At 48.1% G+C, this 25,839-nt stretch overlaps 6 protein-coding genes and 1 long non-coding RNA gene across 8 annotated transcripts; 3 read left to right on the top strand and 4 right to left on the bottom strand.

The window, feature by feature from the left end:
• The first annotated feature begins 53 nt into the window (after window positions 1-53).
• Window positions 54-25,195, top strand: LOC117890161 (centrosomal protein of 131 kDa). Of its 2 annotated transcripts, XM_034794855.1 has the most exons (18): window positions 54-621; window positions 697-823; window positions 894-1,346; window positions 1,427-1,582; window positions 1,655-1,771; window positions 1,842-2,204; window positions 3,399-4,208; window positions 4,267-4,446; window positions 4,506-4,601; window positions 4,671-4,706; window positions 4,834-5,054; window positions 21,335-22,667; window positions 23,042-23,165; window positions 23,235-23,372; window positions 23,448-23,868; window positions 23,925-24,580; window positions 24,640-24,933; window positions 24,989-25,195. In XM_034794855.1, the coding sequence occupies exons 1-18, from the start codon at window positions 238-240 to the stop codon at window positions 25,119-25,121; spliced, it is 6,042 nt and encodes a 2,013-aa protein (XP_034650746.1). In that variant the 5' UTR covers window positions 54-237; the 3' UTR covers window positions 25,122-25,195. The 2 variants fall into 2 exon arrangements, with proteins under 2 accessions (XP_034650746.1, XP_034650748.1); XM_034794857.1 differs by lacking the exons at window positions 54-621; window positions 697-823; window positions 894-1,346; ... (6 more) ...; window positions 4,671-4,706; window positions 4,834-5,054 and adding exons at window positions 20,727-20,841; window positions 20,902-21,126 and having other exon boundaries at window positions 21,188-22,667.
• On the bottom strand, window positions 7,207-8,282 carry LOC117890172 (major centromere autoantigen B). The gene is given in 3 exon segments (XM_034794871.1): window positions 7,207-7,942; window positions 7,999-8,054; window positions 8,056-8,282. Coding segments are annotated over 3 exon segments (702 nt in total). The 5' UTR covers window positions 8,113-8,282; the 3' UTR covers window positions 7,207-7,353.
• On the top strand, window positions 8,328-11,218 carry LOC117890164 (oocyte zinc finger protein XlCOF22). The gene is made up of 6 exons (XM_034794860.1): window positions 8,328-9,005; window positions 9,070-9,432; window positions 9,494-9,688; window positions 9,745-9,846; window positions 9,909-10,578; window positions 10,647-11,218. Exons 1-6 carry the CDS (start codon window positions 8,474-8,476, stop codon window positions 10,900-10,902), a joined length of 2,118 nt encoding a protein of 705 aa, XP_034650751.1. The 5' UTR covers window positions 8,328-8,473; the 3' UTR covers window positions 10,903-11,218.
• On the bottom strand, window positions 11,228-11,859 carry LOC117890177 (NADH dehydrogenase [ubiquinone] 1 alpha subcomplex subunit 6). Its single transcript, XM_034794875.1, has 3 exons — window positions 11,673-11,859; window positions 11,480-11,595; window positions 11,228-11,409 (listed from the first exon to the last, which is right to left on the bottom strand). Exons 1-3 carry the CDS (start codon window positions 11,800-11,802, stop codon window positions 11,281-11,283), a joined length of 375 nt encoding a protein of 124 aa, XP_034650766.1. The 5' UTR covers window positions 11,803-11,859; the 3' UTR covers window positions 11,228-11,280.
• On the top strand, window positions 14,648-19,518 carry LOC117890168 (putative uncharacterized protein DDB_G0277255). The gene is made up of 2 exons (XM_034794866.1): window positions 14,648-14,764; window positions 17,944-19,518. Exon 2 carries the CDS (start codon window positions 18,067-18,069, stop codon window positions 19,453-19,455), a length of 1,389 nt encoding a protein of 462 aa, XP_034650757.1. The 5' UTR covers window positions 14,648-14,764; window positions 17,944-18,066; the 3' UTR covers window positions 19,456-19,518.
• LOC117890178 lies at window positions 17,610-22,748 on the bottom strand. The gene is made up of 2 exons (XR_004648560.1): window positions 22,619-22,748; window positions 17,610-17,781 (listed from the first exon to the last, which is right to left on the bottom strand). It is a non-coding gene; the product is annotated as an uncharacterized LOC117890178 (long non-coding RNA).
• On the bottom strand, window positions 25,188-25,839 carry LOC117890175 (C-type lectin domain family 2 member D3-like). Its single transcript, XM_034794873.1, has 2 exons — window positions 25,682-25,839; window positions 25,188-25,628 (listed from the first exon to the last, which is right to left on the bottom strand). The coding sequence occupies exons 1-2, from the start codon at window positions 25,802-25,804 to the stop codon at window positions 25,221-25,223; spliced, it is 531 nt and encodes a 176-aa protein (XP_034650764.1). The 5' UTR covers window positions 25,805-25,839; the 3' UTR covers window positions 25,188-25,220.

The raw sequence follows: 25,839 nt of genomic DNA, 5'->3' as shown, positions 1-25,839 counted from the left end.
GTCGTTTTGCCACTCACATGATGTTGATTGCAACCCTGTGCAAACCTGATGGCGTGCCACTGTGAATGGTTTTTATCTGCGTCCAAAATGAGGCTTTGATGCGAAAATCGAAGAAAAACAATCAAATATCTACGGAAAACTAAAACTACATCTTTCGTGGCCAGTCGCAGTCAATGTGCCAAGACACCCAGCCAACATACGCGTAATTAAATGTCCGCGCACAGCCGCTTGTGAAATATGGCGTTTAACAATAGGCTGAAAACGGGCTCGGGCTCAGCCTCAGGTTTATCCCAAATAAACTACAAATTTACATGTCGCTGCTGTCTGAAATCTGACGCGGAGTTCCTAAAGCTGGACACGATGACGGTGGCGCGCAATCTGGATCCAAGCGAAGCGGATAAAATTCCCCTGCTGCGCTGTTTGTTATTCTGCATACGCGCCGAAAACTCACCTGAGCTGCCGCAATACATATGCGTTGAGTGTAGCAAGAGCCTGCAAATAGCCTACTATTTCCTGCAGAATGCACTGCGCGCACACGAAATACTCTGCCGCAAACTGTGTCCGGGAAAGGGGCGACCCACGTTGGCGCAACGCTTTAACGGTTCCATCAAACAGCCAGAGGTGGGTGGGGGGCTGCTTTTGTTTGTGTCGCGGTAACACGTCTTTTTATCAAACTCATTAATTCGTTGCCTTCAGGTGGCGCTGCGGCAGGCGGCCGAGGACAAGACGAAGCCCCAAAAGGCATTCCGCCACGAGTGCAAACTCTGCGGCTTTGTCGTCTTCAATCGGACGGAGCTAAAGGAGCACATTCACCAGCACGTTGGTAAGGGAGTCAACTTCAGGAGAAAGCCTTCATTGCCCAAGGAATACTTTAATCGTAATCATCATTTCAGATGGCAGCTCATACAGCTGCAAAGTCTGCAGCTTCGTTACGCTGAAGAAGCGTCTCCTGCAGGAGCACTACAGTGCGACTCATGGCATGTCGGCCAACCAGGCTGACGAGCGTGTTAAACCAAAATCTACATTCTACAGTACCGGCCCTTCCACTTCATCCGCGGCGGCGGCGGCGGCTGCGACTGCCAATGAGGAGGTGAAAGTGTGCACCCTGGAGGATATGGAGCTGCTAATTCCCACAGTTCTCACGCCCGGTGACTATGTCCAACCGTCCATCGACGAAGAGCAACTGCAGGACATTGAACAGCAGCTGGCCGTCAGCATTGGCCAGCCAGTTCCCGTTGCTGCCGACACTTTAACCAACAATCTGTCACAGATGCAGGGCAAAAACATGAGCATTGGCTCCGAGTATGTCCTCATGCCCGATGGCACCATGCAGATCAACGGAGGCGGTGCGTTAAAAGTGTTAAATTATGTGGTCAGTGGACTTTGTGGACTTTTTAGTTATCCTCTTTTGTCTCTTGTCTAGCAGGTGTGGTGATAGAATACATCGATGATTGCAAGCCAAGCGGCAACACCACTGGAAATATGAGCCTTCAAAATCTACTTGGAGGTGGCCCCGAAAATGAGCCCATGGAAATCGACGTCAGTGAGCTGATTGTGGAGGAAATGGTGCCGCAGATAAAAGGTAAGTGAAAGTATTCCTATAATCGCAGGAGTATAATCCCCATCACCATTTCTGTTTGTTTCGCTTTTCCAGTCAAGCCAAGACCAGTACCCATTGGATTCACTCCCCTCCTCAAGTATAAATGCAAAGCATGTCCCAAAGCATTTGCCACCCTGGTGCGTCTGAAATCTCACCAGTTAAGCCACAGCCGTTAGTACCCACACCGTTTGCCCCCTATAATTCACACATTACTAATCCACCTTGACTTTGTCTCTTGCAGATTTGCCCAAGTTCTACTGCGATCAGTGCCCGTTCTACTCGCTGCGCAGCACTGAACTCTGCCTACACTACAAGACAACGCATCTCAACAAAGAGGAGAAAGGAGGAGCAAAGGAGACCGGCGATGAGTGGCAAACCTACTCCTGCGACATGTGCCTCTTTGAAGGGAGAAACGCCAGCCATCTGCGTGTGCACTACACTGACAAGCATATGATTCAACCCACAGAAGTACAGCTGCGGCCCAGTTGGACAAGTGAGTCGGCCACAGCCGGTGGCGGGATCAGTTCGGCTCGTACCAGTGGTCAGGGCTCCAAGGAGCAGGGCGCTCAGCCGCAGCACACCGAAATTCCACTGGGCATTCAATGTGAGTCTTGAGATGGTTACGGCCATGACCAGGGAATTTTACTTCGACTTTTGTCTCGGTTATCATTCGATATTGGGGTATTGCGGTGCTTATGGAATTAATCGCAAATGAAAGATACTTTTTTGTTTCTGTTTGGCCAGCTTATTTATGTACATATATCCCTTGTCGGGCAACACACGCTTCCCTTCCTATTGACTGCTGTATATGTATATTGTGTAGTCCTTTGAGTTGCTTCCCTATTTCCATTCCCTCTGTATAACCAAACCCCAACTGGAGACTTGGCATCTCTATTTGGAGACATCTCTAACCCCATAAACCATATTCGCTACATTGTCTATTCTCTAGATCGGATATTTATATTCTCTAGTCCCGTGAATGCAATAACATAGTACATGTCTTGTGCATGACGAACCACATAGATACGTGAATTGAGTCTCATATATGTATAAGGGCTTTATTTATTTGTTTTTATGTTTTTTTTGTTTGTTTCTCAGCGAAGTTTTCTTCCAATTTCTGTGCAAAGGTGTGAAAATGCTTAATTTTTTCGATTTGTGGTTAATTTCCTTAATTAATTAATTAATTTGCCGGTTATTTTATGGGGCACCACAGATACCGACGCCACAAAAATAAAATGAGTCTGTCCGAAGTAAAAAGAAGAAGGAAAATTGAATGTAAATAATAGAAAATGAAATAGAATTCAAAATTTGTACATGTATCGCATACACAAATCAATACCATACGAGCCTTTAGTAAATTGGATCTCAAGTCTTAGTTGCGTTCAGTCTTTTTGGCATCTAAGGGTAGGACCAGGGGGTTGTTGTCGATTCACTGGTTCACTGGAATAAAACAAACTCTTAACAAGATATTTTTCCACTAATTGATAATTGATAAGAGCCAAATAAATAGCTGATGCAAGTCGAGAGGGATCGTGGTATGACTTTCGGTAAGGACGAGAACAGATACATAGAACTCTTTCATTTTGCCTTTGCTTTTTGTCGTTCCTTTGAGCATTGATCGATTGTTAAACCTTTTTTGCTTTTTAGTCGTTCGACCTCTAACAAAGTTCGTTTCTTTTTCTGTGTGTGTTTTCTTTTTACAAAATCTAACAAATTATGGTATCAGTATTTCAGTTGAATTCCCTGGTTATTTTTTTAATATTCTTTTGTGGATCCAATTTAATTGATTATTTTACAGATCCACCTGCAGCGCTGGCGGCGTCGGCGACGGCGACAGTTGGCAATCAGCCAATTCTTCAGCAGCAGCAGCAGCAGCAGCAGCAAGATCAACAGCAACTGTCAGCTATAGCAACACAAACGTCCACGATAACGCAGTCGGGCGAAATCAATGTGGTGGTAGATGCCACACCGTTGTTCTTTGCGGCGACAGCAGCAGGGACTGAGACTGTTATTGGGGCAGAGGACCAAGAAGAAGGACAGGAACAGGCGTCTCCGGGCACAATAGCCGCCGATACAATTGCCAACGGGGAGGAGGCCTATGAAATCTTTCCCGAAATCTCAACGAGCAGTCTGACAGTGACACAGCCAGGTCCGGCTTTGCCAACGACAACGACAGCGTCGGCGAACATCTCAATATTTGGAGACATGCAGGAATTTATAGACAACACAGATGTGGCCGCCATATGCACCATACCCGCCGATGACATGCCCGTGGTGGATGGTGACGATATTGTGATTGATAATAACAATATGAGCCTGGACTTTGATGCTGAGAATCTGTTTGAGGACTTTGAGGATGAGGAAGAGGCCGTTGGCGAGGAGGAGGAGGACGAGGAGGAGGATGACGACGAGGACGCTGAAAATGAGGATGAAAATGACAACAATGATGCGGCCACTGATCAGAATCTGCTGCTAACAAGCGACGACGACGATGTCGATGACTTTGACGACGAACAATCGAAGCATCTGCAGAAACCCTACTGCATATTTTGCAACAAAAAGTTTACCAGCCAATACAAATTCGAGAATCACATGTTTGTGCATCGAGGTGAGTACTGAGAGCCCCCTCTCTGTGTGGAGTTCCACTAATTTCTTGTCTTTTGTAGGCCTGGCCCCCTATCGCTGTGAGCTCTGCACGAATCTCTACAACATGAAGCGTCTCCTCATCCGGCACTACAAGACCGTGCACAAGCGCATGCCCACGCGGGACATGGTCCAGGCGAAGGGCGACAAGGTATTGGTGGCCCGTACCAATATCGAGACGATTCAACTGGATATGGATAGGAGTAAGCCAATCTACATTTATTATTACGATAAAATCTACTATATCTTAATGCACTTGCAGAGCCCATGCTGATGTGTGCGAAGTGTCCGTTTGAATGTGAATTGGATGCGGAAATGCGAAAGCATCTGAATGCGCATCATGGCATCAATGATGGTGGTAAGTGGAGCACTCTCTCTGTGCCTTGAAAACATTTAAAAACTTTTATTTTCATACTATTTGTTACAGTATCCCTGCATGCCAACGAGGTGTTCATTATACGCAGTAAGTATTTTTGTAAAACCATTTATTTATATGCATTTTGGAGTGTGATTTACACAGCTGATTATATCAGTTATATCCAAGATTCAGCTGTAGCTATATGGAATAAATATCAATTTTATATTTACAGAACTACCATTTGAGTGCCCGCGATGCATTCGGTCGTTTGCTGCCAAGAGCACACTGACGCGCCATCTGCAGCGTAGCCATTTGGTGGACACGATAATTGAGATGCAATCGAATCAAACAACCAGCAGCTCAGCAGCGACAACCACAAGCACCACATGCACGGCAACAACTTCAATGCCGGCGAACACGGCTGACGATAATGGGAATAAGGGGCAGCAGCAGGGGACGGAGACTGTTGGCTATGGCGATGGCGATGGCGTTGGGGAATGCGGTAAGAGCGATAATAGCCTTCCAAGACTGAACTCAAATTCCAATTCAACCTATGCCCAACACATGTCGACGCACAATCCACCGATTGATAAACTAAATATGCTGTTGTTCGATGGCGAACATGATCTTTGATTGTTGTTGTACTCACCAGAGGTAGCAGTCAAACCTGAAGTAGGCGCATCGGCATCGGCATCGATAAGAACAACCATAAAAGCAGAATCAGCTTCAGAAAGAATCCCAAATCCCCCCGACGAATCGCCAGAGCCACGAATCATGAACAGCATTGATCATGTTCTAGTCAAGTGCGAGACATCATCTGTGCCACACATCGCCACCACAACAGCATCATCGTCATCCACACCAACCCCATTTGATTTTGACTTTGACTTTATAGGGGATGCAGGAAAGTCCAGACTAACGCCTACGCTTACGCCCACCCCGCCCAGTACTAGCAACGGTCAAATTGTCAGCACCACACCACTCCCATGCACGAGCACAAGCACAAGCATAAGCACCACCAGCACCGACGCCTGTTCACCCAGCCCCCTACTCAACGGCAGCGACAAACTGTTGACTGCCGCAATGGAGCCATCGCCCTTGAAGGGACTGCGGTCGCGCACGCCACGCACGCCACGCACCCAAATCTACGCGTGCAAGCTCTGCCAAAAGAGCTTCGATGAACTGGGAAAGCTGGTGAAGCATGAGATGGATACACATTCCATTGGCGAATCGAAACGCTCGGGTTACGAGCACAGATGTGGCACCTGTGGGACAACGTATCGCACAATGGCGCTGCTCAAGTTCCACATGAAGCGCCACGCGAATCGCAAGTTTTCGTGCAAGTTTTGTGAAAAGGATTTTGTACACAAAACAGAAATGGACAGGCACATACTGGCCAAACACGCCACCGAGAAGTCGTTTCGATGTTCGCTGGATGGCTGTCGCAAGATGTTCGCCTTTAAGCATCATTTGGTGCGGCATCAGAATGCCTCGCATCTGAAATTGCGACATGTGTGCGCGATATGTCAGAAAGAGGTGAAGACCAGCCAGCATCTGCGGCACCACATGACCGTACACAGAGGCATGACAGCCTACAAGTGCCCCAAATGCGACCGCACATATTTACGTCGCGGAGCGTAAGTACCCTAGAAATTAAAGACCTTTTAAAATGTGAAACATTTCCTCTTCTCTTCTTAGCCTTCGCGTCCATGCACTGTCCGTGCATAAGGTGCGGCTCACGGAGGATGAGCTGGCGGAAATCTTTCGCCACAATGTGGGCTACACCAATCCACACGACATGAAGGTCATCGCACGCAATGGGCAACTGGTGCGCCGCAAGGAGCTGGAGGTCGAACGAGAAAATGAGTTGCAGCTGGGCGACGAACCATCTTAAGCAGGGTCGAATATTTCATAATAATTCAGAATCATGCTCATAAGTGGTCCTCAAAAGCAAACACACCCTGTACAAAGTTTATATATGTAGTCTATAAGCACTGCTTCCAAATGCAGTTTTTAACACACACACACACACATACATTTAATGTTCTGCAGTTTCCCCCCCCTAAGGCCTAGCATAGTTATATCGTTATCACATTGATCGACCCATTACCGACACATGTTTCTGCATATACACCCTAAACTTGTACATGTAACAATTGTAGTTATTGGTTGGAATATACACTTGTATTATAATAATAGCCATGGATTTCCTTTGAGCGGATCTGGGTGTGTTCGTTCCACACTTAACCTGGGAATCAAATAATCAATCACGATACGACCAACGCGGCGGCGGCTCTCTGCATTGGCCAAAGAGCTCAACAATAGTCTGTAATTGTAACCACATTTATTTTTATATTAGTCTTAGAGCCCAGAATGCCGTGATTATGTACATTGGATATTTGAAAGCAATAAAAAAACCTGTTAGCATAATCTTTCTATACCGTACTATCGATGTTTCCATACGAAAACTTACACGTACCTTAAACTGCAAACGAACCCCATCAATAGTCCTTCACCCCTGTCCTTCACCTTCACCTGGCAGAGTCCAAGTGCCTTTCCATTTTATTTGGTTTCAATGTTGCGGATAAAGAAAGATTCTTCTATAAAACATGCTTACGTGTATTTACATATTTAACATAATCACTTTCGAGTCAGTTCGGTAAAATAAAAAGAGTACATTAAATTAAAGATTAAGCTAAATTAGAGATTGATTCATGAATACTTATGGTAACAGAAATCAGTTGCTTTTGGGTTAAGGGAGGTGCTCCATTTTCATGTTGTTTCTCTTATAATTCCACTGGTTCTCCAAGCTGCTTAGCTGTTGATATGAAATATAATCGTCTTTGGCAAACTCTTTCAAGCGAGCAAGCTGTGTCATAGCCTCTTCAAAGGATACTATTGGATTGTGCATGAATTCACTTCCGTCTCTAACATACGCATTGCCCATCACGGGATCCAGCTCCTCCTCATTATTCATTATGGGCTCGTTTTTTACTAGGACGCACTCAAATGGCTTAACGTCTAGTGTTTCGCAGGTGGCGTTGAAGATTATGTTGTGCCGCCTGCGCCACTTCTGCAGCCAACCGCCTGACGCCGAGAAGCCTTCGTGTCCCAGATGCTCGGCTATTTCCTTGGCTTTTGTCCTTACCAGTTGTTCCGACAAGCGAATGTTCTCGCTTCTGGCCCTGGTAAACCAGCTGTAGCACAACTCGTCAATGTGGGGGCTTTGCTCGCTTAGACAGTTCCTCTTTAGATGGGCATTGACTCCTGATTTCAATCTAGCGTCGATTTTCCCTTTGTTTTTCAAAATTTCAGCTGCTTGGGTTTTTCCTATATTAAATCTGCAATAAGGAATACACTTTATATATGCAATTACGAGTCTTTAAACTATATCTACCTCCTGCCCAGATCCCGAACGGACAGTTTCTCCCTCTCCTGCACCTGGATCACTTCATTTTTTTTCTGTCAGAGTCAGCAATCTACGGGGAAGCCTTCTTCGGCCAGGAGGCATTTTCAATTGCGCTGCTGCAAAGTCTTCCTGCGAAACAACTGGTGCGACACTAGATCCATTAACTTAGTTCAAGCGCCTAACCAGGACGGTTAAGTCTTTTTTATTCTAATTTTTAGTTTGTAAAATACAAAATGATTTGTATGTTCATTTTGTTATCGATGGGATCTGATATCGATATCTGGCCAATAGAGGTGGGAAAGAGCAACGATGTTTGCAAAAAGAACCACAAAAGAGCGGTACAATCACATTGACAGCAGCCGAATATTTTATTTCCATCCACAAATTAAATAAAAATCTTGCAACAAACATAGAAAAAAGGAACAACCGGCAGCTAGAGAATCAACAGGAAGCAGGAGCGACAATGGAAGCCGCAACCGCTGTTGCGGATTCCGCGCTGTCGCCCATTAACAAACGGAACCTGGCAAAATGTCGAGCGTGTCTATCTGTGAATCGAAAAACCGTAAAGTTAGACGCCGAAATGCCAAATCTGAAAAAGTCGCGGACCTACGGCCAGGGTCTGAGACAGTGCACCAACCTGGAAATGAAAGCGGTCAGTCCCAGCGGCTACCACTGGCCCATGCAGATCTGTGTGCGGTGTTGCCGCGCCCTCGAGGTGTCAATGCACTTTGTGGAAATGGCTCTCGAGTCCAATCTGAAGCTGTATGCCGAAGCTAAAACGGTAAAGCTACCCAGTCCGCCGGGGGAGCTCAAGCGGAAGGCTAGCTCCGAGACTCTACAGTGGAATCAGTTCAGTCAGGAGTTTGACAAATTTGTGGAGAGCTACGATGGTGTGCCTGGGCCAATTGAAGAGAATGTGCTGTATATGAGAGGTGCCAAAATTCCGCGTCTGGATGCGGATGTGTCGGCCAAAAAACCCCCGAAAGAGGATGAAGGTATGGATCCTTGTCCCTCTCCCATACTTCATATTGGATTTATTTCATTTAATTTGTTTATCAGTGATTCTGTTCGATGTCAAATATGACAACAACGATCTGGAGGAGGAGGACGAGAATGACGGCTCGGATGCCAAGAACAATGAGACCTTCTTTGAGAATAGTATTACGACGGGTTCCCCACTGCCAGGCACTCTTCGGGCAATCAAATCCGTTGGCAGTCAAAGTGGCGAGAATAATAATAATTACAAATTTAATTTCAACAACAACAAAAACGGCGACATGTCCAGCTTCCCCGACGTCGAGTGCGACCTTATACAACGCGCTCTGTACATGACACTGAACGATGAAGACGGCAGCAGCAGCAAGAATAGCGTGGCGCAGGAAGAGCAGGCCATTGAGTCCATTAAAAACCTACTGATAAATGGTAAGCCGAAGGCAGTTGAATTTTTCAATGTATCAACTATGAATTTCCCCTTGATTTGTAGAGAGTGAGAATGTTGGCTCCCTTCAGGTGTCTTCTACCAGCAGCCCAGCCATCAGGAAAGACAGCCCCGTCATACCCGTGCTCAGCTGCAGCATTTGCAAGTATACGCACACCGAGGCGAAACAGATCAGAAGTCATTATATCGGCAGTCACAAGATCGATATGCCCGAAGATGATATCATTGGATTGACCAAAAGTGGGTAGCCCTAAAAGAGAGCATGCGAGCTAGAAAATAATTCGTTTTCGTTTTAGATCAAAGCTTCAAGTGTCGTCCCTGCAACAGCTATGACACGAAGATCAGGCAGGAAATGCAAAAACATTTAATTCATCATCATAAAATTGATGGGGATTTCGGTGAGCAGAGCGTGGGCACATATTCCTTATATCCTTATTGTAATCTGCCTTACGACTTGCAGAAATGTACTGCTATGTGCAGCAGAACTGTCCAGCTTGTCCTCGGGTATTCAAGGATCAGAGATCAGCCCGAACTCATTATACAAGGATGCACACTCAGGCGGCACGCGAGTTGCCCGAATCGCACCCATGCAGTGCCTGCGGTAAAGTTTTCAACCAAAAGGCCAGCCTGCAGGCGCACCAGCGATTCTGCCAGCTGAAAGACCCCGTCCAATGCACCTTCTGCGATCAGAAGTTCAGCAGTCTGCGCAAGTACGAGATCCATTTGCAGCAGCTACATTCAGTGGACACGCTGCATGCATGCGAAATATGCCATAAGACTTTCAAGAGTGCCGACTTCCTGGCCGTGCACCGTAAGCGTCACTCGGAGCGGCACTACCAGTGCGACAAGTGCTCCCTGAACTACATCAACGCGGCCGAGCTCCGCGTGCACTACGAGCGTGCCCATGTCAACGACGAACAAGTCAGCTGCCTCATATGCGGCAGTCAGTTTCAAAACTTTGCCTTGATGCGCGAGCACGAGAACAGGAGCCACCAGAGGCAGGTTTGGCGCTGCGAAAAGTGCAACTTCGAGGCCAATTCGCGGGCTCGCATGCGTCAGCATCAATTCGAGCATACCGCCTATCCCTACAAGTGTGAACACTGCCCCGAGGAGTTCGCCGATCGCAAAAAGTACGTATGGGGGCTGAGAACTCAAAGCTGCCGGTAAAAGTAATTGAAGTATTGATGCTCTTTTTCAGAATCCGATTACATTCCAAAAAGGTGCACAGCATCGAGCTGAGCGATGAGCAGCTGGCCGAGATGTTTCGCGAGCGGATTGGCTATACAAATCGGCACGATGCCTTCAGCAAGAATAATACCTCACTTGAGATACCCGGATTTAGCGAAGATTGCTTCAGTGAGCTGAAGAGCTTGGGGGTTGACTACGACGACATTACAACAGATCTCTTCTCGAATTCCAACACACTGGACGAACTGCTTGACTTGATTCCCTGAACTGAGCACCGATCCATTTACCTGCATATAAGTTATGTGATGATCCTGAAGCATTAAACAAAACAAAATAGCTAACGAGAGCTAGAAGACTGTATCCAATTTTACACCACACCAAGAATCGACCGACCGATCGACCAATCCAACAGAACGACAAATTTCCATTAACTATTTTGCTCAGAGAACTCAGACCGAACCTGCTGCTGGTATTCACATTCACGTGTACTTCCGCACAGGGCACATAGGAACCAAACCATGATATTTTTGAAGTTACCAATCTCAATAAACCATTAGAAAAGTGCTTCTGAAGCGCCCCCTAGTTCACTTGTTTGTTGTTTACTCCGCACTTGGAATATATTTAAACTATTTCAATTTGAATATCTAATGAACGCCCTGAATGAATTTTGAGAGGAAATCGGTGGGTTTGGGATCCTGTGACTCCTTCCAGTAGCGCATAATGTGGCCCTTTTGCTTCCAGATCTCCACCGTCTCCTTCAGCTCCATTTGCCCCTGTAAGTGTTGTAAAGGATTAGGTGGTGGTGTCGATTATTTACTGATCTTGTCCTTGCCGTATACGCACCTTGATGACGAGCATGTCAATCACGCGAATGTCGGTTACATGGCGATCCTTGACAAATTGCTCCCGCAACTTGGAGCGGCACTGCTCCACGGTCATGGGAATATCGTAGTCCATAACTGCAAGTGCATCGTGCATTGTTTACTATATGGTGTCGGGACAAACATAGAGGGATGACATAACGAAGACCACTCACCGATATAGGGAATCTGGCGGTACCAGGCTTTGTAGAGGTTGAGGGCACGCTTGCGGGCCTCCTCCCTGTCGACGGACAGAATGGGACGCACCTGCTGCACGGCCCGTTTAACGGCTTCACGTCCGGCCATGTCGTTTTATTTTTCTACGGCCGAAATACTTTGCAAAATTATACGGCCAAAAGTATTAGAGATGTGACAGCTAAATATATCGATATATATTTGTGGCAGATGGTGTGCCTTTACTGTATCGGTATTTTAGTGCGATAAGCTGCACTTGGCTTTGGAAACTCTTCAAGCCGCTTTGCATATACGTTACATTTGGGTGTACTTCTTTGCTTTTGTTGTGCCTTTCTTTTGTACGAATTGAAAGGACGGCCATTGTGGGACGGCGCACAAAAAGTGCACATTGTCACAGCAACAATATGCACAAAGAAAGCGGAAAAAATTACGCTTCCATTCATCAAAGCTTGTATTGTGGTTGCTGTGGCGGCAGGGGCAGCGGCTGCCACCGCCACCGCCACCGCCTCGAGCGTGTTGTACCGATCGAAACCGATTTTGCGCTCAGTTGAAAACACGTTACGCGCCTGTGTAGAGCGTTTTTGCGCTTCAAAACATTTCCAAGCGGCAAAGAGCCGAGCCGATCTCCCCCACCCTGTCCAGACGAGCTAACCGATTCGAAAGTTTTACACCGCGTGCATTGGAAAACAACAACAACAGCAACAACAACCAACCAACAATAGCAGCAGCAGCAGCAACAACAGCAGTGGCAACAGCAACAATAACAATTTGTATGTTTCGTTTGTGTTCAAGTTTTAATTTTTTATGCAAATGCATTCCGGCAGTCGATAAGCGACAAACTTTTTGGCTGGTCAACAATTTCTATTTGAATTGGCAGCGTCCCGCAATTTACCATATAAGAAATGAAAGCTAAAATTAAGCGTCTTCGGGTGGCATTTATTATGCATAATTAAGCCAATCAATGTTTAATTTCTCTCTCTGGCATTTGCCATTTGCGATTAGCCCAATCACGCACGCGTCAAAATTTGAGTTCTCTTCGAAACCAATTCGATACATAACTGACCCAAATTGCCACAGACATAAAACATAATTGTTCGCCTTATGAAAACGAACCATTTTGGAGCATTTTGCGTGATGTGTTGTGTTATTTTTTTTGCTTGTCTCTTTTGAACTCTGTACGCAAATTGGCAGCAGTCGCCGTTAATTGAAAATTTTCTTTGTCAAGGTTGCTGACGACCGATTCCATTCCATTCCCCCCGATGTGGATATATGGGGCTGGTGGATGTTCGACTTCGACTTCGACATCGACTTCGACATCGACTCCGGGCTTTTAGTGCACGTTCGCTTGTCGCGCCGCTTCGCTCCGTGTTTGTGTGTCAATTAGTGTGTTATTCAACCGCGCAAATAGATCATTAAAGCAAATGCAAACTCCGAAAGACAGAGCAGAGAGCGGAGAGCAGAGCAGAGCGGAGCGAAGAGCTCTCTTTTGGCGTAATTGTAATGATGAGCAAATATTGGACACTGGCAGCTAGAAGCGCTGTTATATTCCGCAGCCAGTTATTAGCACATTGATTGGCCATACATACCGCCAAACTGGCTCCTCATGCCCCATTCCCCATGCCCCACGGCAAGACTCAAACGAGTCGAAAGGCTTACCAGTTTTCTTCGCCTGGCTTTAAATTCAAGTGCGGCGCAGATTCGATATAGGCCACTCCTCAGAGCAGCGTACCACCAAGCGTACAAGTCAAACGGCTTTTCCACCTCCCCTCCTCCACAGCCAGCCCGCCCGCGCGCTTATCATGAGCGGCGGCTTTTTGTGCGGAAGCCCTCGCATTAGGGCCAAACGAATCGTGTAAATATCAAATGCTCTTTGCTCTCCACACGCTCGTACTCGTACTCGTATCGGCGAAGTAATCAAACAGAACACAACACAACAGAACACAATCGAACACAAACTCATAAAGGTGCCGGGCTGGCAAAAGTTATCACAAATAGATATGGCGGAGCCCCGCCTGTGCCAATCTGTGGGGGAATGTCCATAGTTTATGCGTGCAATAAATGGAAACGAGAGATGCCCTCAATGTTGTGGGAGCGACTTTCAGGGATCTCAGCGGAGCATTAACTCATTTATAAAAGTCATTTGTTGCCTCCTCTTACTGTTCCCCACTCCAAGATCTACTCAGGGATTAATCTATAAATACACAATAATTGCTTGCAGTATTTATTTAGCAATACACAACACATGACAACACTCTAGAACTTATTGAATAACTATGATTATTCTTGGACACCTGTTGAGCATCGAGCAAAGGCAAATAAACAAACAGTCTTGTGACTCAACAAGTTGCTCCAATTTACTCAATTGCCTTGCAGTGGATTGGCTATGGAATCTATAGCTTATGAGAGTCACAAATGCGTGCTTAGTATTCATGCTGATCAGGTGATTGGGGCAACGTGCAAACCTCTGCACTGCCTTACACTTCAACAACATTTGGCCCAAGTTCAGTAGGTAAATTGGGTAAATATTTGTGCCATTAATGTCAGTTCTTTGGGATTTGAGACAATAACTTCAGGGTGCCGGAAGTGACCATTAATTTGGACACTTTTGTGTGTGTTTGTCCGCTAAATGATACATAATTTGTTTGTGCATAATTACAGTGACACAAATGCACAAACATTTGCACAGAAAATTATTCCCAAAATTTCATTGGTGGGTTTCTTGGGGGTAGGAGCGAGCACCTTTCACGCTGGGGCGCCTGTAGGGCATTTTCTGTTTAGTTATTAAGCGCCAAGAGCAGCGCCAACAACAACAGCTTTTTCCCCATTTGCCGTTCAGGTATTTTTCGTATGTATTTTGCCAGCTATGCGCCCGAGCAGAGCGATAACCGACAACGCGACGACGACGACGACCACGACGACGACGACGGCGACGGCGACGGCGACGTTGGCAACGCTGACTTCAGGCAGTTGGAAGTTGGTTCAGGTTCATGTTCAGTTTCAGTTTTCAGTTACGTTTTGGCGTTTTACGGTAACGCAGCGCGGACGACAAATTACAGTTAGCCAACAATTATAGGTGCGTCTAAGAATACATATCTGTATGTGTGTGTGTGTGTGTGTGTGATAGAGAGAGGAACAATATTTTTTGGAATAACTTTGCAAACGTGTAAATATTTTGCCCTGAGCGCCTTACGATAGCTCATACGACGCGTTGGCTGCCCCCAGCCAAAAGCCGCTTACGGTTACTGTTCGTGACTCCGTTAAACAGCTCGTCCATAGCGAATTGTCGCGCCCACCAAAAACACGTTCTATATACAGCCCGATCGAACCCGATCCCATACACAGGGCAGGGAAAAATTCCACTAGTCTAATCCCTCTGCCCCAGCCCGGTAACTTTCACAGCTCTGGGCTGCGGCTGCGGCTGCGGCTGTGGCTATGCAGACATGCATGCCACATATGTACACACATAGCTATAACTATAAATCCCATAAATTGCACAAACGCCAAAACGAATAAAAAAATATTTACAACTAATTATGCGCCCAGGCAGAGCAACACACAACACAAAACAAAACACTCTCCCCATACGGTAGTCGTGGTCGTACCTTGAACTCGACTTCGGCTTTGGCTCTGGCTTAAGCTTTTCTCTATGCAAAGAGGTTTCACTTTCTTTTTACGCCTGCGAGGGCCGTTAATCACATGATTGGGTAATAATACTCATTGCAGCTGCCCCGCCACCGCTACCGCCACCGCCGTCATTCTTAACTTATCTCTCTCCTCGGATTATGTTTGCTGGCCGCTTATCAGTATTCTTTTTTGGCAATGGCAGATAAGATTAACTCCACGGGCAACACTTTTGAGTGTATTCAGTGCTACCCCACCCCAGCACTATCTGTAGCACAGACACACACGTATCCATCTAGTTACAAGTCTTGGGTAAGCGGAATTCCCATCCCGGCCGAGATCTGACTAGATTGCAATTGTTGTGCGCACTGTTCACACACAGAGACCCAGAGATGACCGAGATTGTCGGCAACCACAAGGCACCCCACTCCCCATGAGACACACACCTTAGAGGGAAGGGGGGAAACTAATTTGATCGCCGGCTGATAGACGCACGAAACTCACGCAACAACAAAACAAAACGGGAAGAAGGGGTAACAGGGAAACGGGTAAACGGGCAGAAGAAATAAATTTCTAAACCAAACTTTTGGTTCATTTCGAGTTGGGCTTTTATGGTTTTGAATGTTTTATCTGGGCGTTTGGCACAACACAATCAATTCACACCCTGAATACGAAGAATTTGTTGGAGAGAAATTCGGTTTGGGCTGGCTCTGCCCATAGGAATGTTGCCAAGATTGTGAGAAATTTTTATCAGAAATTCAACTTTTTAAAGACAGAATATGTCTGACTAATAAAAGCTTTATTCTGCCTTGATTTTCATATTGCTTGAAGCTTATTCTCGATAGAGTCTCACTCTCGTTCACCTTATGCAAATTGGTAACGAAAATAACTCACAATGCACTCACATAGTGCTGGCCGTAGGCAACAGCGATTTCAAGGCCAATCCTACAGCTACTTGGCACTGGCACTGGCACTGGCTGCGAAGCGAAACCAATCGCTGAACCAAGTGTTGAACGCAAATATTTGAATAGCAAACAGTTCGAAGATAACACCAGAAAGAGGGATGTTGTGGGAGGGCGGGATCTTTATGAACAGTTGGCTCTCACTGCTGCACAATTAACACTAACTCCCGCCCCCGCCCCCAGCCTCTTGTTTTGCATCATAAAAATAAACTAAAGCCTCGCGGCAGAGTTAAAACACACTCTCGGGGAGGGGAGAGCGAATACTTTTGTGTGTGTATTCGAGTCTCTGGGGCTGTAAACTGTTTTCGTTTTGCGTTTATCAGTTCCAGTTCCAGACATTCATTAATTGCTTCAACTGTTGGAGGGAATCATATAAAGTAAACAGCCGCCAGAGAGCCGTAAGCCTCTTGACGCACGTTCGCACCAGCCAGAGGTATGAATAATTAAGTCAGTGTGCCAATTATAAAGCCTCAGCTAGGCAAAGATATGGCAGAGTCACTCAATGAGTCACTCGGATTTACTATAGAGTACTTAGAGAGAAGTGGAAGTGGCATGGAGTCCAGCAAAGTGCAGAATGATATGCATGTTAAAACCTTTCAAATTCGAACGCTCTTTGATCAGTTGGAATATGTTTTGCATGTGAGATAAATGTAGATTGAAAATACGTATTTGATTGTACATAAAGCGAACGATATTGTAATTTATTTGATGTCCTCTGTGTGTTTACACATCCCAGACTCAATCAAGCGCGTCTGAGTAATCAGCAAATGAAATACAAATCAAACAACAGCGGCGTAGAGCTGACCTTTTGTGGGGCAATTGAACGCCTATAGAATTTATGAGTGGCTGCAATGTCTACTATAAATTGTTGCTTTTAATTAAATTACCCAAGTGGCAAGGTGGAAAAGGTGGAAAACAAATACAAATGTTTCTGTAGCTGTGTGTACAGTTAATGGACATGTGAATGGCATTGAAAGTGTTTGTTGTTTTTATTCTGATCGCGTACGTGTGCGCTGGTCAACTGATGGGCCTTTGGGTCAGCCATCGTGTCACATGCAGTTGATCGATCCGAGGCGTGGATCCGCCGCCTGTCAATTGGCTTTGACTGCGACCGGGACAAGCCCCTATCGATCTAATTGATATTTAAGCATGTTTACCTGCGCTCTCTCTATCAACGATCAACGCTGTAGACAGCGGCTGACCCTGCCATTGGCACTGGCACTGGCGCTGAAGTTGCGTAATTGCGCATACGCCATGTGAAGCGATTGCAAGGTGCAAATTGTCTGACTCTGGCACACGCACAGAATTTCATTAGTCTTAATCTTAAAAACTTAGCCAGGAATGACTCACATCTCTCGATTGAATGGTTACAGTTTATAGTTAAGCAAACTTTATCTGGGGCAAGGGGGAGACGGTTATAAATTGCCAAGAGCCTTGCGTCGGGGCCTTAGTCCGCTATGTGGCCAGCGGCCAGTGGGTTTCTCTCTCTCGCAATCAAATGAAATTGCTGTAATTAAAAGTGCGATTTGTATACGCGAATTTTCACCCTCAAAGCATGATTTGATGAGCCACAAAATTTGCATGTTTAAATTTTGACTGATTTAATTTTTTGGCATTTTTAAATGTTTTTTTTTATTAATTTGCTTGCTGTTTCTTTTTTTGTTTGTAGCTCAGCGACAACAAAGCAAGACCCAAAGACCCGTTAGAGCAGCAACGGAAACGGAAAGTAAAAGCCAACTAACACACACACACACACACACACAGAGACAAGCGCACACACACACATACAGCTATGGCGGAGACGATCAACAACAAGCCGAGCATACAGATTCGTAGTGGACTGCCCTCTCCGCTGCCGGACAAGAGCCCCTCGCCGGCCACCAAGCTGCTGATCAGCCATGGCAAACCCAACTTTACCATCGGCGCCGGCAGCAAATCACCCAAGGCCGAGGAGAACGGCAGCAACAATCCGTTGTCGCCGCAGCTGAGCGCCAACAACAACTACAATGCCTACAAGAGTGCCACAAACAGCAACGGGAGCAACGGGAGCAGCGAGAGCAGCAAATTCATTGTCGGCACCAAGTTCAATGGCGTCTTCAAGCCATCCACCAGCTTGGCCACCAATGGGAATGGAAATGGGATTGGAAATGGCTTGGCGAATGGCAATGGCAGTGCCGAGAATGAGGCGGCCAAGGTGGTGCTGCGGCGCCCAAAGGTGGCCTCGGTATCTCCGCCACCCGTCGAGGCCGAGGACGACAATGTGCCGGAGTTCATCAGGCGCCAGCGACGCATCCAAGAGCGTCTGGCCAAGGAGAATGTGCTGGACTTTGAGAACCGACGCAGTGGCTACTTCACCCACGTCATGATCTCTCCGGACTCGCCCAATCGCACCTCGTTCGTGGAGACTATGGCCAGTCCGGCAATAGTTCCGTCCCTGGAAATGCCTGCACCAGTCCACGAGAAGGCCGGAGAGGAGGAGGAGGAAGAGCAGAAGCAGCAGCAGCAGCAGCAGCAGCAGCAAGTGGAGGAGCAGCAGTTGCATGCCACACCAGTGACTACATCTGCGTTGATAAGCGAACCAGAGACGGTTGCGGCTGTCACCAATGGGCACAGCGAGGCACCCACCACCAATGGGCATGCGGAGCAGGAGGATGTGGCTCCCGAGGAGGTGGCCAGAGCCATTGAGGAGGTCAACAAGGCGGTGGCTGGAGAGGATGATGACAAGACCGAGCCAGAGACAGAAGCAGAACAGGCAGCAGCTCCTGTGCCAGTTCCCGTTGAGCGAAAAACCGAGCCGGAGGAAGAGTCAAAGCCAGCGGTGGCAGCGCGTACACCCTCGCCCGTGGAGGCCCAAGTGGAGGTTGTGCAGCCTGCGCAGAACGGGCAGGAGGCCGCCGGCATCACCATTTCCCATACCAATGGCCAGAGCAGCGATGGCCCCAGCATACCCGCGCCGGATCCCAGCGGTGCTCTGGGCGTCAACTACGAACCCAAGACCGTGGTGAGCTTCTCCCAGGAGCTGGGCGGTGGCGAGAACAACTATCCAGACACGGTCAAAGTGGTGACTGAGTCCGCGGATGGCGAGCTGAAGGATCTGGCCAAGCTGAAGTTTGACATCAAGAACGATGGCCAGGCGGACGATGTTCAGGTGACGGTGACGCCCGTGCTGCGTGCGGAATAGACTCGATGTGCGGAGTAGATGTCTGGCCAGGATTAGTTGAATTGTTGTTAAAGCGAAGGAAAGGATGGATGGATGGATGGATGGAGGGGGAGCTACTATGTATTGTGTTTTGTGTTAGCTGCTAAGTGAAGTGGAGGAGAAGGAGGAGAAATGTTGCCAAATTTAATTTTATGCTTCGCGCATCAGTCAGTATCGAGAGAAGAGAATGGATAATGGATAACGGATAAAGGATAATGGAGCATCCATGCCAATGACCATGGAATGTGACCAGCTGCTGTTGGCCAACTGCTAAACCAAACTACGTTTATTTCAATAGAAACCATTTGCTTTATTTAAATAAATTATTATTATTAAAAAAACGAACGAATGACTCTACTTGGCATTTCCTGACTTCGGCTTTGTTTGCTTCGCTGGAATTATTTCCCCGATAAGAATAATCGCCAACAACGATAAAGTTGATACACTATCTAAGAAGGAGAATGTGCTAAAGTCCAATTAAAAGTCAAAGATTATTACATTACAATTAATTTCTTACTGGAAAAGGCTTTACACAGCTATGGGAAGAAATTCTTGGGCGACAAATGGAAACTTTTTGATTGTACTTTGCCCGAGGCAAAACTTTTCTTCAACTTTTTTACAAGTCTTAAACCGATATCTTGGCTCGAATTTCTTAGAAGATCATAATTATAATTCATAACCGATCTCAATGAATGAATTCTTTTTGGCTGTGAATGAAAACTGAAAGTGTTTGCTGAGACAATGGGGGAGGCGGTCTGGCATTGACCGACCCTCAGGTGGTGCTGTAGCCTGTCCTTCGCTTTGCAATCAGCTGCCTTCCATGATTAATTGCTTTGATTCGGTTCGGGGTTCGGGGTTTTGTCTGTGCTCGATAGAGTTTCAGTGATTGATTGCAAACATAATAAATTATAACATAATATTTCAATTGAATTGCCGGAAAAGACCAACTATGCCTGTGTGAATCATAGACAAGTCACGTGGAGCAAAAACCTGCAGCAGTACGTGGACCTGTCCTACACCTGTACATGTCCTGCACATGGGGTTGGACATGGCTACTGGTAACCATGTCAACTTGTGGCCCAGGCCTGTTTTGGGGGTTGCACTGCTGACCAACAGCACTACCAACATCTGTCCTGCACCTGACCCCTGACACATGCGTTAAATCGATAGTACCCGAGGGTAGTTTTCCCCTTTTTGGCCAACACAAAGTGACGCTCGCTCGCCCAAAAACATTATCGAACGGGGTTTCAGTTTAGTTTAGTTGGCCATGGCACTCCAGTCAGTTGAAAACCCAAGTAGATGAGCTGCCCGATTGCTGATTGAATCATTTTGAAAGCGATTATGGATCTATGTCTACAGGGCTCGCAGGTACGTAAGCCTCTCCTGCCACCACTTGGGTTTATACTGTATACTCCTCCTTTGTCGTAGATCAACCTCGCCACACGACAGAAACTGAAACCGAAGTACAACAGTCGCTCGTTGACGACTCTCCACAATCCGAGTCCGCTCTTGCGGCGTCCCCGCTCGGCAAACTTCCTGCAGCAACGCAGTCGTTCCTCGCCCTTCCTGGGACGACCACAGTCGGCGGATCCAAAGTTCGGACAACGACTGAGCATCTACTTCAACGAGAAGGAGCTCAAGTGTCACAGCAAGGTTAGTTTTTGAGCTCCTTAGCCAGCTTATTCCTGACTCTTTTGATTCTTCTGCTCTGCAGCGTCAAGTGTCTTCCAACGATTTGCTGAAGTCCCTGCTGGGGGAGCCCATCAAGCGGAGCTGGTTGTGCCGCAGCGCGTGCAACTCCTCGGAGTCGGACTTCTCCTCGCACAAGCGCACCCCGGACAGCAGCGACGAGGGGGAGCAGCAGCAGCAGCAGCAGCTGGAGCGCTTCCTGGTGAACATGCCCGCGGGTGGGGATAAGAACCACAAATCCTTTGCTTGCAACTGGATGACGCAGGGTCAGGGTCTGGGCCTGGGTCTCAGCAATGCGGCGCTGCTGCAGAAGACAGCCAAGCCGGATCTGCCAGGTCGGGTGTCCTTCAGCAAGCCCAATGCCACCAACCAGCACGATGCCGACTCCAGCGACTGCGACAACGACAAGCAGGAGGCACGGCTCAGCATCTCTGCCCCGGGCCCCCTCACTCTGCCCAGCTTCCATGGCAGCAAGGCGGAGCCGCCGGATGCGTCGCTCCAGAAGAAATCCGTGCACTTTGGCTCCACGGCAGCCGAGGGCGAGGTTCTGGCCGAGACCTACGAGTACCCCAAGTGCCCCTCGGAGAACTGCACCTGCAGCACGCGCTCCTCCTCCACAACCAGCACGAATGAGGCCTCTGCCGCTGAGGTCAGGTGCGCCTGCGATGCCCCCAGCTGTCGCTACATGGAGTCTGGACCGCTGCTGGACCTCGCACTGCCTCCTCCTCCACCGTCAGCTGCTGCTGTTCAGGCTGCCCCCAAGGCCGCCACACCAGAGCTGAACGTCATCAGGGAGTACAAGCAGGCGGTGGGGGTGCAGCTGGTGAGGAACAACATTGAGCCACTGCCCAGCTATCTGGACAAGTATGCTCCACTTCCCGTTGCAGTTGCAGCACCGCCAGCGGCCAAGGAGAAGCAAAACAATCTCTCCGAGAGCAAAAACATGGCCCCAGTCCTTCCTAGTGGATCTCCTAAGAACAACAGCAAGGTTGGAACCTACAGAGCAGCCAGTGCCAGCGGTCGAAACTTTGGGGCCGAGAACAACTTTCTGCCCGCGGTGATCCCGGACGATCGACGACAGTACGGAAATGGCAATGGGAGCGGCAACAGCAGCGCAGATAGTGTCATTAGCAACTACCTAAAGGTGGCATCCACTCCGCCATTTGTGGGTCAAAAGAAGGAGAATGTAAAGCCCGCCAGTGCAGAGAGCAACAGAAGCAACAACAACAACAAAACGAAGCTACCAAAGACGGGAATAGCTCCAGCTGGTAAGACCCTCAAGAAGGCGGTGAGTGTGGGCAGCTTGCGGGAGGAGCGAAAGCTCAGCGAATATAATCTGGACAAGGTGGACAGCTGGATGAGCAAGCAGGGCCTGGATCTGGATGAGGCCAATGACATTGACAGTGGATCGCAGCTCTCCCTCAAGTCAAATGAGGACTCTAGGGACTCTACTTACGATGAGATTGTGTCGGTAATCAAGGAGATTGAAGAGGACAAGAAGAGAGGTGAGTAGAAGTTCACTTTTAAATGTGTAAACAAAAAACTTATTCACTTTGCTCAGAGCTGTGCACTTTGTTCACTCAGTGGTTCAGTGACTCAGTTCAGCGTTCAGTTGTTCGTTCACTAGTTCACTTGTCCTCTCAGCAGTTCACTTGTTCGCTCAGTTGTTCAGTGACTCACTCACTTGTTCAGTTGTTCGTTTACTAGTTCCTTCTTCTCTCACAAGTTCCCTCTTCTCTCACTAGTTCATTTGATCAGTGGTGGAGCAAAGCAATGTCAACAAGTGAAATAGTGAGCGAACATTTAAACAACTAACTGCGCAGTTACCAACTGTAGAGGAAAATCTATTTTATGTGAATCTATGTTTCATTATCCACAGATAATTATGCCGAACGTCTGCCCAGTGACCTGAAGCTCAACCTGAAATTGGATTCGCGCTGCGAGACCGCCGAGACGGTGACGCTGAGTGATGGAGCTGTCCAGGAGAGCGGCGACAAGTACAAGTAAATATGGGAGTTGGCTTTTGTGTAAGGTAAAGGAAAACTCTTAACTGAATCCTCCTCCATTTGAAGGGACATTTTGGCCTATCTGAACAATGTGGAGAGCAGCTGTGACAAGACGCTGATGGAGACGCGTCGCTCCATGCCGGATAGCAATCGCTCGGAGGTGGAGTTTGTCGTGGAGCCCGACATCACAGACGAAGTGCCCAAGTAGGTGACTCATGATCCAAAAATTTCACGCCCCTAGCCTTAATGTCTACTGCCTTATGTCTCTTGTCTGTGCAGGCTATCGGAGCTGCTGATGCTGCCCAATCATCAGCTGGCCCGTCGCGTCATCGGCCTGAGCCTGCGGGCCAACGAGCTGGCCAATGCCATACACCTGTCCAAGGAGCATGTGATGCAGTTGCGCGAGGAGAAGCAAAAGTCGCTGCGTGCCGAGAAGAGCAGCAATGCCGGCAAGCTGCGCGACCAGAAGAAACACTACGAGGAGGTGGTGACCCGCCATCAGGGCTTCATCGAGCAGCTGCTGAAGGACAAGGGCTCGCTGTGCGAGAAGGTGGCCGCCCTGACGCGTCGCCTGGAGAGCCAGAACCAGGCCTGGGAGCATCGACTGGAGACGGAGCTGACGCGTGCCAAGGAGACGACGCTGGCTGGCGAGAAGATCCGACGCGAGCGCTGGGTGCGCGAGAACACCAAGAAGATCAAGGTGGGTTATAGCAATGGTTCTTCCCTATGATATTCATCTCCATTTTCCGATGACAGGAGCTGACGGTGAAGGGCCTGGAGGCGGAGATCAACAAGATGAACTGCGACCATCAGCGGGAGGTGACGGAGCTGAAGCGCGCCCATCAGATGCAGTTGCTGGACGCCCTCGAGGAGGCACGCCTGAAGCACGAGCAGATCGAGACGGGCATTCGGGAGAGCTGTGCCCAGGATCGCGAGTCCATCATCGAGAAGGAGCGCACGGCCATCCGAGAGCGTTTCGAGCGCCAGCTGCAGGAGGAGCAGCGGGCCCAGGCGGAGCAGCGGCAAAAGCTGAGCGAAGAGTTCGCCGCCGAGCGGGAGCGACTGCAGACGGAGCTGCGACAGAAGGAGGGCGACTATCAGGCCAAGCGCCAGGAGGCGCAGCGGGAGCAGGACAGCGAGCTGGAACAGGCCAAGTTCGAGATGCAGGAACGGATGGCCAAGCAGGAGGAGAAGTACCAGAACCGCATCAACACCATCGAGCAGCAGTATCTCTCCGACTTTGAGCTGTGGAAGGCCGAGTACGAGAACAAGTGCAAGCTGGACCAGGCCGAGAAGGAGAACGCCATCAGGCAGCACTATCGGGCGGAGCGGGATCGCCAGCTGGACGAGCTGGTGGTGCGCATGGAGGCGGATGCCCTACAGAACGGCGAGGAGCACGAGCAGAAGATTGCGTGAGTAAATGAATCCATGAAAAGCTGTGTATGATCAGCCACATTTGCGTACATTTCAGTCGCCTCAAGGACAAGTACGAGAAGGACCTAACCCTCGCCGAGAGTGTTGAGAAGTCGCTGCGTGAGAAGTATGCAGAGACGCGGGGAAAGCTGGCCGAGGCCGATGCCCAGGTGCGCAATTCCCAGGCGGAGGTACAACAGCTCCAGCTGGAGCTCAGCCACAGCAAGAAGATGTGCGGCGATATCATCAGCGAGCGGGACAGGCTGCGGGACAATCTCAATGCGGACATTCAGAGCGAGCTGTCGGTCCTCAGTGAGCGTCACAAGCAGGAAATGGAGCAGCTCCAGAAGCGGTAAGCAATCCAATCTTCTACAATATCCGCATTTCCTCATTTCAATGACTTTTAGGGTCCACCAAACCATTCATCGGCAGGAAGAAACCATTGAGATACTCAAGGGCGACAACGATGGACTGCGCCAGCAGTGCCTCAAGCTCAATGCTGTCATCCGGCAGCAGCGCAAGGACTATTGCGTCAAGTAGTTCCAATACTAGTAGCTAGAATAGATAGATAGATAGGCTTCCAATAAGTAAATACAAAAGGAACAATTAGACATTTAATCGCTGATGGAACTTTAATTATTATCTGCGACTGCAGCTGCTCTTACCCGGCCTCGGCAACGTGTTGTAGCCACTGGAATATCGTGTCAACTCTTTCTTCTGCCTGCAGAACACAGACTCCGCGCAGACAAACATCTTTTCCTGCTCACAGTGCTCACTGTTGACGCCGTAGGTTCTTTTCCTCACAGCCCTTAGCAGTCCACAATTGCGATTGGGTTTCTTCAAGTTATGTGCGGGTGGCAAATATCGCGTCTTGTGGTTATTCGATACGTATTCCCATTCCGGCTGGAAGTGTCTGTTCAAGCCAAACCAGTACTGCGTGTGATTCACATTCAGCGTGTCCAGAATTTCAAAGTGTTTGCGAGTGTCAAAGTCTGCCAGGCACATGCTCATTCCCATGCATATGTCCAATGCAGTGGTCCAGTTTTTCTACATAAATGAAACTTGTAGAATACTGTTTAGCCTTTGATTGCCATATTTACCTTTACAATGCTGAAATAGTGGCAAGTTCCTCGCGTCTCCACACGGTCAGTGTCGATGCTCAAAATAAGGAAAACTATGGATATGAGAGATGGGAACAAGCGGCCGTCTCGTTCTGGATCCATGTCGGCTTCAGTGTGGCATTGTCGCCATTGGCATA

Source organism: Drosophila subobscura, chromosome E, assembly GCF_008121235.1.
Source record: "Drosophila subobscura isolate 14011-0131.10 chromosome E, UCBerk_Dsub_1.0, whole genome shotgun sequence".
Classification (NCBI taxonomy): Eukaryota; Metazoa; Arthropoda; class Insecta; order Diptera; family Drosophilidae; genus Drosophila; species Drosophila subobscura.
The sequence above is the reverse complement of the archived record's forward strand: the minus strand, read 5'-3'. Positions and strand labels throughout refer to the sequence as shown.

Bases quoted from the DNA above. Each gene is read 5' to 3' on its own strand.
- LOC117890175 (XM_034794873.1), bottom strand. From the start codon at position 25,804: ATGGATCCAGAACGAGACGGCCGCTTGTTCCCATCTCTCATATCCATA. The intron at 25,629-25,681 runs GTAAATATGGCA...TCATTTATGTAG, and splicing joins ACTATTTCAGCATTGTAAAG to AAAAACTGGACCACTGCATT.
- LOC117890161 (XM_034794855.1), top strand. From the start codon at position 238: ATGGCGTTTAACAATAGGCTGAAAACGGGCTCGGGCTCAGCCTCAGGT. The intron at 4,707-4,833 runs GTAAGTATTTTT...TTATATTTACAG, and splicing joins CGAGGTGTTCATTATACGCA to AACTACCATTTGAGTGCCCG. The intron at 24,581-24,639 runs GTGAGTAAATGA...CGTACATTTCAG, and splicing joins GAGCACGAGCAGAAGATTGC to TCGCCTCAAGGACAAGTACG.
- LOC117890164 (XM_034794860.1), top strand. From the start codon at position 8,474: ATGGAAGCCGCAACCGCTGTTGCGGATTCCGCGCTGTCGCCCATTAAC. The intron at 9,006-9,069 runs GTATGGATCCTT...TTTGTTTATCAG, and splicing joins ACCCCCGAAAGAGGATGAAG to TGATTCTGTTCGATGTCAAA. The intron at 9,689-9,744 runs GTGGGTAGCCCT...TTTTCGTTTTAG, and splicing joins TATCATTGGATTGACCAAAA to ATCAAAGCTTCAAGTGTCGT.
- LOC117890168 (XM_034794866.1), top strand. From the start codon at position 18,067: ATGGCGGAGACGATCAACAACAAGCCGAGCATACAGATTCGTAGTGGA.
- LOC117890177 (XM_034794875.1), bottom strand. From the start codon at position 11,802: ATGGCCGGACGTGAAGCCGTTAAACGGGCCGTGCAGCAGGTGCGTCCC. The intron at 11,596-11,672 runs GTGAGTGGTCTT...ATGCACTTGCAG, and splicing joins CCGCCAGATTCCCTATATCG to TTATGGACTACGATATTCCC. The intron at 11,410-11,479 runs GTGCGTATACGG...CAACACTTACAG, and splicing joins TTGACATGCTCGTCATCAAG to GGGCAAATGGAGCTGAAGGA.